This window comes from Oryctolagus cuniculus, chromosome 1, assembly GCF_051225735.1.
Source record: "Oryctolagus cuniculus isolate XC-2025 breed Fujian yellow rabbit chromosome 1, ASM5122573v1, whole genome shotgun sequence".
Lineage (NCBI taxonomy): Eukaryota > Metazoa > Chordata > Mammalia > Lagomorpha > Leporidae > Oryctolagus > Oryctolagus cuniculus.
The window spans coordinates 87,444,738-87,459,681 of record NC_142867.1 but is presented as its reverse complement, the minus strand read 5'-3'; the positions used below and the strand labels follow the sequence as shown (position 1 = coordinate 87,459,681).

Genomic DNA, 14,944 nt, shown 5'->3' with positions numbered 1-14,944 from the left:
TTCACTCAGCATGATGTTTTACAGATTCCTCCATCTTGTTGCAAATGACCGGATTTCATTGTTTTTGACTGCTGTATAGTATTCTATAGAGTACATGTCCCATAATTTCTTTATCCAGTCTACTGTTGATGGGCATTTGGGTTGGTTCCAGGTCTTAGCTATTGTGAATTGAGCTGCAATAAACATTAGGGTGCAGACAGCTTGTTTGTTTGCCAATTTAAATTCCTTTGGGTAAATTCCAAGGAGTGGTATGGCTGGGTTGAATGGTAGGGTTATATTCAGGTTTCTGAGGAATCTCCAAACTGACTTCCATAGTGGCTTAACCAATTTGCATTCCCACCAACAGTGGGTTAGTGTCCCTTTTTCCCCACATCCTCGCCAGCATCTACTGTTGGTAGATTTCTGAATGTGAGCCATTCTAACTGGGGTGAGGTGAAACCTCATTGTGGTTTTAATTTGCATTTCCCTGATTGCTAGTGATCTTGAACATTTTTTCATGTGTCTGTTGGCCATTTGGATTTCCTCTGCTGAAAAATGTCCTTGGCCCATCTCTTAAGTGGGTTGTTTGTTTTGATGTTGTGGAGTTTCTTGATTTATTTGTAGATTCTGGTTATCAACCCTTTATCTGTTGCATAGTTTGTGAATATTTTTTCCCATTCTGTTGGTGGCCTCTTCACTTTCCTGACTGTTTCTTTTGAAGTACAGAAACTTCTCAATTTGATGCAATCCCAAATGTTAATTTTGGCTTTGACTGCCTGTGCTTCTGGGGTATTTTCCAAGAAGTCTTTGCCAGTACCTGTATCTTGCAGAGTTTCTCCAATGCTACTAATTTGATGTGTCAGGTCATAGATTTAAGTCTTTAATCCATGTTGAGTGAATTTTTGTGTAAGGTGAAAGGTGGGGGTCTTGCTTCATGATTCTGCACGTGGAAATCCAATTTTCCCAGCACCATTTATTGAATAGACTGTCCTTACTCCAGGGATTGGTTTTGGATCCTTGATCAAATATGAGTTGGCTGTAGATGTTTGGGTTGATTTCTGGTGTTTCAATTCTGTTCCATTGATCTATCCATCTGTTTCTGTACCAGTACCATGCTGTTTTGATAACAACTGCCCTGTAGTATGTCCTGATTAACACACAATTATTCTTAGGTGTTTAAATTTTAACTGAAAAGTGATCCCTGTTAAATTAAGAGTGGGAATAAGAGAGGGAGGAGATGTACAATTTGGGACATGCTCAATAGGACTTGCCCCAAATGGTGGAGTTAGAATCATGCCAGGGGATCCCAATACAATCCATCAAGGTGGCATGTACCAGTACCATCTCACTAGTCCAAGTGATCAATTTCAGTTCACAATTGATCACACTGATAGGTCTAAGAGTCAAAGGGATCACACAAACAAGTCTAGTGTCTGATAATACTAGCTGATAGAATCAAAAAGGGAGAGAACGATCCATCATGGGAAGCGGGATACACAGAAGACTCATAGAATGGCAAATGTCCTAAACAACACTCTGGCCTCAGAATTAGCCCTTAAAGCATTCGGATATGGCTGAAGACCCCATGAGAGTATTTTAGGCATGGAAAGCCAATACACCCTGGAAAAAAAAAAAAAAAAAAAAAAAAGAAGACCTAAATGGAAGATCTCTGCGAGTGAGATCCCAGTGGAAAAAACGGGGCCATCAAAGAAGGAGGTACTTTTCTCTGAAGGGAGGAGGGAACTTCCACTTTGACTATGACCCTGTTGGAATAAGATCGAAGTCGTCAAACTCAAAAGGCTTCCATAGCCTTGGCAACTCATGACAAGAGCCTAGGGAGATTACTGACGCCATAAACAAGAGTGTCAAATTGTTAAGTCAACAACAGGCGTCACTGTACTTACTTCTCATGTGGGATCTGTCCTTAGTGTGTTGTCCAATGTGAAGTAATGCTATAACTAGTACTGAAACAGTATTTTACACTTTGTGTTTCTGTGTGGGTGCAAACTGATGAAATCTTTACTTAATATATACTGAATTGATCTTCTGTATATAAAAATAATTGAAAATGAATCTTGATGTGAATGGAATGGGAGAGGAAGTGGGAGATGGGAGGGGTGTGAGTGGGAGGGAAATTATGGGGGGGGGAAGCCACTGTAATCCATTAACTGTACTTTGAAAATTTATATTTACTAAATAAAAAATAAAAAAAAAATCATTGACACACACACAACACACACACAGAAAAATCCAAGTTTCAGGGTTTGGCGTGGTATAGGGGTTAAGGTTGCCGCCGTGACAGCAGCATCCCACGTGGGCACTGGTTTGAATCCCCACTGCTCTGCTTTTTAAAAATTAATTTTTTAAGGAATACAAATTTTCTAAGTACAACTTTAGGAATATAGTGATTCTACTACTCCCACTCCTCCTCCCTCTCCCCTTCCCAGTCCCATTCTCCATTAAGATTCATTTTCAATTAACTTTGTACACAGAAAAACCCTATGCAAAGATTTCAACAATTTGCACAAACACATGCACACACACAAAAACTGAACTAGTTTTACAGTTAACTCTCATAATACAACTCATGGAGGACAGATGTCCTGCATGGGGAGTTAATTTACAACAGGAATCACTGTGCACTAACACTCAATATATGACATCAGTGACCACCTGAGGCTCTTGACATGAGCTGACTACACTATGGAAGCCTTCTGAATCCAAAAACCCAGTTGGTATTTCTATCCAGCTCCCTGCTAATGCCCCTGGGAAAGCAGTGGAAAATAGCCCAACTTGTTGGGCCCCTGAACCCATATGGGAAACCTAGAAGAAGCTCCTGGCTCTGGCCTGACCCAGCCATGGTCATTGCAGCAATTTGGGGGGTATCTAGCTCTACCAAAGCTCTACAAGTGAGCTTAGTATGTCCTTGATCAAGTTACTTCACTGATAATATATGCCCTCTTCCCAGAAAATCTGACCCTGTCTTCCTCATCTACAAATGAGATAACACACCCAAATCACAAACTTTTCATTTAAAATGAAACACGAGATACTCAAAGCACTCAGCCTTATACCTATCATATGGCTATTCATGAATAAATGGCAGTTGTGTTTGTTCAGTTAGTGATACCATTATTTACAGTAATTCTTCTCCTTCTACAATATATCTAACAGCAAATAGCCTTGATACTCCTCCTTCCAAAACACACCTCAAATCTCTCTATATACGTCAAATGTGTCTATCTTACAATGTCTTGGTCCAATGACAACCACCCCTGGTAAGCCTAATAGTCTAGCTGGTCTCTCAGCCTCGCAACCTTGACCCAATCCATTACCCCCAGCAATAACAGTACTGTCACCTTGGCTGGAAAGCCTGGAGTGACTTCACTACTGCACTTGGTAGTCACCAAATAAATGGCAGTTTAATGGGTAACTAATACAATTAAGTTTTTCACTTACGTACATTGCTGTCCTATGGAAATTCAGAGCTTCTATGAATTCCAAAGATTTAATGTGGATAAACTCAGAACCATTTAAATTCATCTCATTTATTCATGAAGATTACATATATTCAGTACAAAGGTCTTTAAAAAGTTTTTGGAAAATTGAATTAAAAGATAATTCTTTTTGGTGCAGAATAATTTTGAAATTCATGCATAGTCATTTCAAAATATTCATTTTCCATGAAGCTTTTGAACATCCTATGGATGCACAGATTTATATTGTTTTCTGCACCAAAAAAAATTTCTTTTAATTGTGTTTTTCCAAGAAATCAAGTGGTCTTGTATTTAAAAAATATATCTTAGATAAAATCAGTGACTAACACCAGTTAACACCAATTCTTTTATATATATGTTTTTAATATTTATGTATACAGGGAGGCAGAACAGGAGTGGGAGCTATCTTCCATCTGCTGATTCACTCCCCAAATGGCTGCGAAGGCCAGAGTTGAGCAGATCCAAAGCCAGGAGCTGCTTCTGGGTCTCCCACGTGTGCACAGGGAGGGGATCAAGCACTTGGGCCTCTGCTACTGCTCTCCCAGCCCATTAGCAGGGAGCTGTATCTTAAGTGGAGCAGCCAGGACTCGAATCACAGTTGGCGCCCATATGTGACGCTACCATTGCAGGTGGTGGCTATGCCACAGCACTGGCCCCTTTTAACACCAGTTCTTAACCATGAACTCAGTAACTACCTTCCACAATCAAATACCTCATCACTTTAACTCTCAGCATTAAATATTTGAAAAAATGTGCTTTCCCCTCCTTCAATCATTAGAAACTTGAGCAAAGGAACACTGAGTTACCTGGGCCTGGTATTTTCGAACTTTGGTTATTTGGTTTGCTTTCGCCTCCATCCTTCCCACTAATGCCTCTAGTTCACACTCTAAGTTTTCTTTGAGCTCAACGGTTGGCGACTCCTGGATGAGTTTTGCAAGTTGCTGGTGATCACTGTATACAAAGCAAAAGTAGGATTTGGTTAAATTTCCTTTGTCTCACTGCTACGTCCATCGTATCTCACCACAGGTCACTGCTCTGAATTAAAAGTGTGAGGCAAGAGTTCTTAATTTCAAAGAGTTAACTACATATGTACTCTTTATTTCCCCTAAAAAAGTATTTCTGTAGAAAGGAAAGTCTAGAATAGTAGACTAGTATCCTGTTTTTTTTTTTTTTTTTTGACAGGCAGAGTGGACAGTGAGAGAGAGACAGAGAGAAAGTTCTTCCTTTGCTGTTGGTTCACCCTCCAATGGCCAATGGCTGCTGGGCTGGTGTACTGCGCTAATCTGAAGCCAGAGGCCAGGTGCTTCTCCTGGTTTCCCATGCGGGTGCAGGGCCCAAGGACTTGGGCCATCCTCCACTGCCTTCCTGGGCCACAGCAGAGCTGGACTGGAAGAGGAGCAACCAGACAGAATCCGGAGCCCCGACTAGGACTAGAACCAGGGGTGCCAGCACCTCAGGCAGAGGATTAGCCTAGTGAGCCATGGTGCCGGCCCTTGTTCTTAAGCTGCATCATAAATTACAAGTTTAGCTGAAATTAATTATTTTATGCATGGTCTCCAAAAGTTATTGTAAAATAAATGCATGTTATGAAAACTATACATGGCCCATAAAATTTTCCTGCACAAAATAAACTTACCTTTTAATTCAATTTTCCATGAACTTTTTTGTCTATCAAAAGGAAAAAACCTTAAGTACAAATCTTAGTCTTCAAAACATTTACCAGTATCAGAAAAGGGAGACAAGGGACTTTTTTTTTTTTTTTTTTTTTTTAAGGGAGACGGTTTATTGGTGGGGGAAACTGGACAGACCGGGAGGAAAGGAGTGAAGAAGGAAAAGCAAAGAGAGCATTAAAGAGAGAGATCAAGATAAAGAGCAAGCCACATGTTCAGGAACAGGTCTTGTTAAACCTTTGCCCTGGGGGCTGGGAGGGTGGGCGGGCAGGGAAGTAGGAGCAGTGAACTCCTTTAGGGTGGGAGTAGAGCTGACATCAGTGGTTTAGCCATATGGTTACCTGGCTTCCAGCAATGGCAGTGAGGGGAGGGGGAGTTAGAGCCTAGGATGGTGTAGACTGTGCCATAGATAAGACTGCACCATTTTACTAACATCTCCCAGTTTGTTTTTTATAAAACAAAAACAAGAGTTGTACGGGATTACATTAGACCCAAAAGTCAGGACGGGTGGAGGGACGATTATCTGAGCTATTTCCTGCTGACATGGGGGGCGATGAGTTACTTTCTGCTGGCATCTATTGGCAAGGGGCGATGAAAGGGACAGATTTTATCCCTAACAATTACATCTGTTAAAGTCCAGGAGGGAGGCTGGAAAAAGGATTGTGCTCATGGACATTTGTTGAATAAACAGAGTAGGGATAATAGAAGAAGCTAAAAGAACAAAGAAGTTTCAGAACTAAAAGTAATTTAAGAATAAAAAACTCACAAGCTCATTTGCCCAAATTCATCCTGTAAAGTCTGTAAGACTTCTGACAACTCTTCATTAATGCTGGAGGAGGGAGGGGTTACTGACTTCTTACTTTTACTGCTTCGTGATGATACTTGTTTTGCCAAAGGAACACTGTTGACTACTCGATCATTGCACAGAACTTTACTGTGTTGCTTCATTAGATGCAGGACATGCTGAACATTGGCGACCACAGCATGGCTAGGACTAGTTGACTGAAGAAAGAAAGATATTGTAATGAAGCTGTGTCCTCTATACCTGCTTTCTTTTTACTCCCTAACCTGAGCTAAAAATAAGTGCCCCCAAACCTGTGAAATACATCTCCAAGTCTACAGTAAATCACTTAACAGTCCTGTAGAGTCAACCTCTGAAATATCTCTACCTACTGTTATTCACTTGATTTATGCATTCACCTACATAGCTACAGAATGAATTAAAGAATCTGCTGTGTTCCTGCTCCCAGTCTAAGTGCACAGTGCTGTCAGTTATTGCCCTAAAATATTGTTTTGATATTATTTGAAGTCCACTGATGTAAAATCCAGACTATAATGTCCCAAATTCTCACCCTGGACATAAGGCCCTACATCACTGAGCTGCAACTTACACTCCTTGATCTCATGTTTCAAACTCCAAATTTCTCTCCATTCTGAACAAATATTTGCAGACAACATTTACTTAGTGTAGTTTGTGTGGAAGTTTTATACCATTCTTCTTCTTCTTTTTTTTTTTTTTTTTGACAGGCAGAGTGGACAGTGAGAGAGACAGAGAGAAAGGTCTTCCTTTTACCACTGGTTCACCCTCCAATGGCCGCTGTGGCCGGTGCGCTACGGCCGGCGCACCACGCTGATCCGAAGCCAGGAGCCAGGTGCTTCTCCTGGTCTCTCATGCGGGTGCAGGGCCCAAGCACTTGAGCCATCCTCCACTGCACTCCCGGGCTACAGCAGAGAGCTGGCCTGGAAGAGGGGCAACCAGGACAGAATCTGGCGCCCCGATCGGGACTAGAACCAGGTGTGCTGACGCCACTAGGCAGAGGATTAGCCTATTGAGCCGCAGCGCCGGCCTTTATACCATTCTTTAAAATCTAGTTCAAACGCATCATTTAAGTCTTTTTAAAAACTGCTGGATAAACAACTGGTTCATTCTCACATCACCTGTATAACACTTGAAATCTTTTATAGCATTTATTGAAATATACTGTGATATTATCCATCTTTCCTGTTACAGTGTACTTCCAAGTAGGAGAGACTACTATTGTACTCATGAGTAGTATGAAGTACTAAGTATATGTCACATCAATGAAAAGAGTAATCTGGTAGTCTCAAAAATTTTGTTTTGGCTTGAGGACAACCTCTACATGCTACTCCAGTTTAAAACAGAAGCTGCCTTACTTGGCTCCACAAGCACATTAGACAACCTGTTTAAAATGCAGATTCATAGGCAACACTCCAAATGATTCCACGTGGGGTCATGGTTTGGAAATTTTTATTTTAAGTCTGCTAGTTGATTCTGACCAGCTAGATTCAGAAACCATCACACTAAGAGGAATAGATGTTCTTATTTTAGTTTCTATTCGCAAATTAAATACAGCAAAAAATTAAAAGAATTATACACATTGTTAGGAAAATGGTGCAGTCTTATCTATGGCACGATCTACACCCTGATTTACATCCTATGCCCCGGTTCCCACTGCTGCCATTGCTGAAAGCCAGGTAGCCACATGGCCCAACTACCTGTGCCAAGCTCCACCCCCATCCTCATGGGATTTGCTGCTTCTGCTTCCCTGCCAGCCCTCCGGCAAAGCTTTAAAAGGGCCTGTTCCTGAACAAGTGGCTCTCTTGGCTCCTCTCGTCTGCTCTCCTCTCCACTCTCTTCTCTCCTCGCTCTATCTTGCCCACTCTCTCTAGCCTCCTCTTCTCCTCTCTCACTTCCCTCTCTCCTCTTTCTCTCTTACTCTCCTTTTCCCTCTTTGCCCCTTCCCTCCGGTCTGCTGGGTTTTCCCCAATAAACCCTTTCCCTTACTCTGGTGTTTGGTGTGTTTTGTGACGGGCTAACACACATCAAAGTAGAAGTTATTTGAGGAGTTCAATGCTGACCCAACATCTCAAAATGAATTAATCAAAGTTTTGCTCACAAATGAGTACTCATCATATGAAGTGCCTATATGCACACTTTCCTTTTCCTATCATTTTTCTATTATTGTAATTTTATATCTGTTGAATTTAACAAAGAGCAACTGGGGGACAGGAGTTTGGCTTGGCAGTTAAAATACTTGTGTCCCATGTTGGAGTGCGTAGGTTCAATGCCCAGCTGCACTCAACCCCAGGGTTCCTGCTAAAGCAAACTCTGGGGGTAGTGCTGATACCTGAAGTGACTGGGTTCTTGCTACCTGGATTCAAAGCAGAGACTGGAAATAAGCTCCTGGCTCTGAACCCAACCAGAGACCATTGCAGACATCTGGGGAGTGAAGTAGCAATGGGAGTTTTTCTCTATTAAATAACATTCAGAGGCAGGCATTTGGTGCAACTTGACATGTCCATATCTCATATTGGCATGATTCCAGCTTCCTGCTAATGTACAGTCTGGCAGGCAGCAGATGATTGCTCAGGCACTTGGGTCCCTGCCATCCCTGTAGGCAACCTGGATTGAGTTCCTGGTTCCTGGCTTCAATCGAGCCCAGCTTTCCCTGGCTGTTGCAATTATTTCTGGAGTGAATCAGTGGAACGAATTCTCTCTCTCCCTGTCTCTCAAATTAAAAAACAAACATTTTAAAATTTAAATTTGTATGTCTACTATATTTCCTAGTAATTCATTTTAATTACACTTTACAGATACACTGGTTTATAACAGTATGTAATGAAAAATGAAAATTGATCCTTCATGACAGTTTGAGAAACATTCATCTAAGTGCCCATTAAGTTATTAGAATAAAAATACATTTTCATAAAAATACAAATTGTGGTGGAATGAGAAGGTGAGAAGGTCATGCCAAGATGGCCACTGACAACAGAAACTGCCTGGCAACAGGCCGTGATTGGATGGCTTCAGAAACCATATGACAACAGAGCCTGACTGACAACAGTCAAGTTGGTTAGGGCATAGACCCCCCCCCTTGACCGGATTGGCTGCCTTGGCTATATAAGCAGCTGTAGCAACTGAAATAAAGTCTGTGGGCTGCTTGCCTCTGGCCTGCTTTCACCAGACTCCCGGGGTCTGTGTGGTGACTCCGTGCCTCTTGCCCCCACCACGCTCCTCCTCTCAGAAGAAATCAACAGCAACAACTTCAAAAGGAGAGCTCAGGTTGAAAATTCCTAGGTTTGATTTTGTTTTATTCAATCTCGTATAAATGACTTCATTGGGAATTACCAGTTAGGCAATCACATTTGGAGAAAACAACACAAAATGGAAACCTGAGCTAGGCTTTATGAATCAAGTCCGGGAGAACTTTATTTGATTAAAAAAATCTGTTTATAAAAATCAACTCCCCGAGTAGAGTACCTACAGAGAACTCAAAGGAGAGACTCAGGGAAAGGCCTATTCAAATGATTCTAGAATCACTGAGTGAAAGGGATGATGATGTACTCTTCCCCATGAAAATGCAATGTCAGGCTGAATTAGCTGACAGTTTAGTATAAGCCAGAGATTCCATTATGTGCTAGGTATGCCGCATTTACAATTCTATATCAGTTTAGGAAGGGAGTGATGAGCTGATGAAGAAATTCAACAAAGGACCACATTTAATATGAACAGCTAAAGAAAAAGGAAAAATTTATTTATAATCTAGAGTAAGAAATTAAGAAAAATAAGGTTCTGTTCCAAAATAATTTTCCTGTAGGGCTGATTTGTTCTGTGGGTTCCTAAGAGCAAAGATCATGAGTAGAATTTATTAAGTGAAAGGCTTCAACTTACTTGAAAGAAGAACTTTCAAATAAAGATGTCTAGAAATGTGATGATCTAAGGTATCAAGAGATCTCATCAGCAGAAATATTCAAAGGCAAAGTAAACGACCATCAGTGAATTTTATGAATGAAAACAATGAATAGGGAACGGTGCTAAGTGAGTCCCAAATTTAAGTGAACATCAGACTGGGACTGGAAAACCAAAGCAATTTTTAGACCCCACACCCAGGTAAGTCTGACTCAGTAGAATTGTTGTGGGGCTTCATAATCTGATTTTTCAGAAAGCATGCTCAGTGATTCTGATTGTAGTTAATTAACCCTTTAAAAATACAAAGACTCTATGGTGAAAAAAGAAAAAAGAAGAAAGAGCTCATTAGGAGTACAAACTTAAAAAAAAAACAGGTCAAAAGATGGCTTATAATTTAACAAGAGATTAAATTTTTGGGGGAAATGACATCAATGGCACCAATTATTGGTAAGTGATTTGCACTGAACACATCTACATAGTACAAACAGAAAAGTGTGGAAATTGTTCATTCCTCAAGCTTTCCCCGAGGATTAAAATTAAAAAAATAAAAAATAAAAACCTTTAACAAAGGTAAAATTCAAAGAACATTCATTTCTCACACCACTGACAATTTAGTTAGGTACCAAGACATCTAAACATGAAACAACCAACAGCACACACAGTTCACAAAAATACTATAAACAGTAGAAACTTCTAAGAAGTATGTGTTTCTTTTCTTAGCAATCATTCAGCACAGGCTGTTATCTGACAAAAATACTATCTCTACACTCTAAGGAAGAAAGGACTGATGTCTATGTGTGACACTTTAAGAGTATCAGTCCTAGGTGTGATCAGGAGGGGAGGACATCTATCCATACAACTATCCATTTGTAAATATAAATCAACAGAGCTGAAATTAAAAACCCAATGCTACAGATTTCCATTAAGCCCTATGGTATCCTCATCAAACCAGGGTTTTTGTGATTTTCTACTTACTCTCAACACGTGCTCTGCCCCCCATTTCCTCCCTGTTCCCCCAATTCCATACAACTTTCCCCCATCTCATTCTCATTGTTATATTTGCATGATCCACACTGGTAGGGGAGAAAACAAACGTTTCCACCACTTGTAGTCATACAGGCAAAAATCTGTATTTAATTAGAAGATGTATTAAGTTGTACAAAAAATATCAAGTTAAATGAACTCACCTTTCCAGCTACAAATGGCATATCACCCAAGCATAATCTATAGTGCGGCTGTGTACCAAAGCAGTTCCTAGGGCCTTTCTGAATGGAAAGAAAACAGGAATGTTAAATAAAATAATTACAGGATGATAAAAACTGATACACAAATAAGCTCAACTCACAGCTTACTACTAGGCTATTACATCCATTACTGATCCTGGCATTGTCTAGAGGGAGTTCCTAGTAGTTAATTAATACTTGTCAGTATATATCCAAGCTTAGGAAAGGTAAGGGGGTGGGTAGGGAAATATTACCTGATAAAGCAGCAATTCCATTCTAAATCAACAGTATACAACTAAAACATTTTTAAAAGCACAAGATTAATTAATGTAACATTGGACACTAATGCTAGTATTTGTACCACTCTTCTGTAGTTACAAATGTTTTCATATGTATCATTTCAATTTTAGGGGACAAACTTAGGAGTAGATACTACTATTCCCATCTTTCAAATGAAAAAAAAATTAAGAGAAAGATTTACTCTGCTAGGGATATAGTACTAGATGGTTTATGACTGTTTCCACAAAACTAAAGCAAAGAATCAGCCACTTTGCCCGATTGGTTTTGATTTCATACCTTTTCCGGAGGTTTTGACTTCTTTTTTTTAATTCTTCTAGCACTAGAAACATATGGAGTTGTCTTATCTTCCAAGATAAGTCTATTTGTTTCTAGACCAGTTTGCAACTAGGAAAAACATGAATGCCTCAAGTTAATGCTGCTGAAATAAAAACTATGATTCAAATTTGAGATTTGTCATTAAAATCCTATAAAAACCAGTAAGAGTAACCTTCTGAAAACAGTATATAATGCCAAATGGATGCTTTAATATTCTTTAATATTCTTACTTTTTAAAAACTGGCATCCCCTACGGTGCCAGGCTCAAATCTGTCAAGAGTGTAAAATTTCTTCCTCTTGAGAATGCATATAATTACGACACAAAAATCAGAAATTTATGCCCAAAAGTACTGAATTATTTCAGCATGTTCTCAACCTCTTTTTTTCTGGAAGTTTAGTAACTACATTAAAATTAATATATAATTTTTAATGGTACAAATTCCATATTTTCAAAGGATTTGAAAAAAAAAAAAAGGACTGTTTTTCATAAGTCAACTTTCAATCTCCCATAAAAAAATCATCAAAATTATCTGCAGTTTACCGTGAAGAATTCAGGTTGTTGGACTACTCTCTAAACTTTTTGGTTTTTCCAGGTTGGGAAATAATTTTTTAAAGATTTATTTATTTGAAAGTCAGAGTTACACAGAGAGAGGAGAGGTAGAGAGGAAGAGAGGTCTTCCATCTGATGGTTCACTCCCCAGATGGCTGCAACGGCTGGAGCTGCGCCTGTCCAAAGCCAGGAGCCAGGAGCCAGGAGCTTCTTTCGGGTCTCCCACATGGGTGCAGGGGCCCAAGGACTTGGGCCATCTTCTGCTGCTTTCCTAGGCCATAGCAGAGAACTGGATTGGAAGTGGAACAGCCGGGACTTGAACTGGCGCCCATATGGGATGCCAGCACTTCAGGCCAGGGCGTTAACCAGCTGTGCCACAGTGCCGGCCCTGGGAAAATTTTTTTTAAAGAAGTATTCCAAAAGAAACTGTAATGAGTTCAAACAAACGCTCAGGGCCAATGGCTTAAGTTTAAAGACTGTTACCAATTCTTCCCATAATGACTGCACTGACAAAGGGATATATCTCTCTAGCTTTCAGAGCGTCTATATACTCTCACACATCCAACAATGCTAATTTATTCAGAGTAAACTAACTAGATTCAAATAATAGGTCTGGAAGACTTATGATGCCAGTGAGTATCAAGAGCACACAAGAAAACAACTGCTCTTCCAGCTTATTTCTTCACAACAGTTGTCTTATATTTGTGTTTCAGAGTGCTAACATTTTACAGTGCTTTCACGGTCTTTTATCTCTTTTGATTTCCTCATGCTAAGATGATGTGAAATGAAGATCACATTATTAGTAAGCAGTAAAATCCAGGCTGCGAATGGTTAACTTGCCCAAGACTGTAACTACAATTAGCTAGACTTGGCATTACATATCTCTAGCCACTGTTGATCCATCAATAACATCCACCATCAGAACTTAACACCTTTACTGATAATGTATCACCAGCAATATGGGTTTTGCTTCTATTTCTTGTCAGCTAAATGAAAGATGAATAATAATTGAATTTGAAAAATTCACAATATAATACCCTGTTAAATTTTGTATTTTATATATAAAGGAATTTCAGAAAGTTCATTCAAAATGGAATTAAAAGTTAAATTTGATATGCTGAAAACATTTTTTGTAACCCAAGCATATATAGAATGGGTCTTCAGAAAACTGCATAGAAAAAACTATGTATGGATTAAAAAAAATTTTGGTGCCACAACAAACTTTCTTTTAATTCCATTTTCCATGAACTTTATAAACATTTGTAGTGCTCTTGTATGTATATAAAGCACAACCTGTAAGCTTGCATATTCCAAGTGAGGAAATGGCAAGATACACTGGCCTACCATAATGTAAATGAGCCAAAAAAACCTAATGGTGGTCAGAAACAAAAAAGACTACATAACTCAAAAAGCAAACTGATAGGAAAAAACATAGACATTTATAAATTCATAAGGTAAATATTTAGAACAGTGTGTCAGGTTTAACAGAACATATTATGTCAATGAATTCACAGAAGTACTTGAAGAAACAGATAATATGAGATAATATGAGATGATAAAATGTTTATATTCTTGCAATTACACATATGAAGTGAGCCCAGGACACTGAAGGTATCTAGCCAAAGACTGAACTGCAATGCTCCACTGATAATTATTTTGTAATCGGGAACCCCTTCTTGCATGGATATGAGAAAATATATATGTAAATGTTATAAAATTTAAAGACCCTAGAAAGGCAAAGGAGTATTTGGGAATTATTTGAACAAATAAATGCATAAGTCCTGGTTGGGGAACGATTTTCTGCCAAGGACCATTAGGACATTTACGTCACTTGCACGTCATATAAAATTATCAATTTAAAAATTAGTTGCCTGCTATATAGATTTGGTGAATTTCATGGCCTCCTTATGATTACCTTCACAAGGCCAGACCAAATTATTCTGCCTGCAGTCCTTACATGGCCCCCCGGCCACAGGGCAAAGACTTGTTAAAATGAGTTAAAAACAAACAAAAAACCCCACAAAAATTGTATTCTATTGAGTTTGTAGCTCATTACTCAACCTCTGTTCTGGTTTTTGGAGGCCATCAAAGAAAAGAAGCCCATATATGCAGGTTATTTTATGAAGGCTTTCGAATATCAGTTAGTGACCTATGGTAAGAAGTTTTACATGATTACTATGTGTAGAATCTCTTTTTTCAGTCTATTAGTTTATTTCTTTAAAAAAAAATTAATTTATTTGAAAGGCAGAAATACAGAGAAAGAAAAAGAGATCTTCCATTGCTGGTTCATCCCCAAAATGGCTGCCACGGCCAGGGCAGAAGCCAGGAGCCACTTTCAGGTCTCCCATGTAGGCAGCAGGGGCCCAAGAACTTGGGCCATCCCCCACTCCTTCCCCAGGTCACAGCAGAGAGTTGAAATGGAAGTGGGGAAGCTGGGACTTGAACTGGAGCCCATATCGTATGTGGGCACTGCACGCAGAGGCTTAACCTTCTAAGACACAGAACTGCTTCCTCCAGCCCCAGGCTTTTAGTTTCTAAAATGCTGATTCAAACTGTTCAAATTTTATTCTTGTCTGTAAACATGTCATTTCCCAAATTACGTTATATTTGAGAATGTATATATTGGAGTATTCTAAAATACAAGTAGTCCAAGATGCCCAACTCTAAGTGCTTGCTTACAATGGAGAAGTGGTAAACAT

The 14,944-nt window shown here is 39.5% G+C and overlaps 1 protein-coding gene across 7 annotated transcripts in view; it reads right to left on the bottom strand.

Annotated features, from left to right (window-relative positions):
- CEP57 (centrosomal protein 57) overlaps positions 1–14,944 on the bottom strand; it is a 54,485-nt gene that overhangs the window by 4,916 nt on the left and 34,625 nt on the right. For 4 of the 7 annotated variants that reach the window (XM_051820419.3, XM_002708617.6, XM_089333033.1 and 1 more), the window contains 4 exons: positions 11,657–11,764; positions 11,045–11,122; positions 5,913–6,148; positions 4,283–4,427 (listed from right to left, as the gene is read on the bottom strand). In XM_051820419.3, the coding sequence (XP_051676379.1) occupies positions 4,283–4,427; positions 5,913–6,148; positions 11,045–11,122; positions 11,657–11,764 (567 nt within the window). The remainder of the gene's footprint in view (positions 1–4,282; positions 4,428–5,912; positions 6,149–11,044; positions 11,123–11,656; positions 11,765–14,944) is intronic. The other 3 variants (XR_016233932.1, XR_016233931.1, XR_016233935.1) reach the window with 1 other exon arrangement.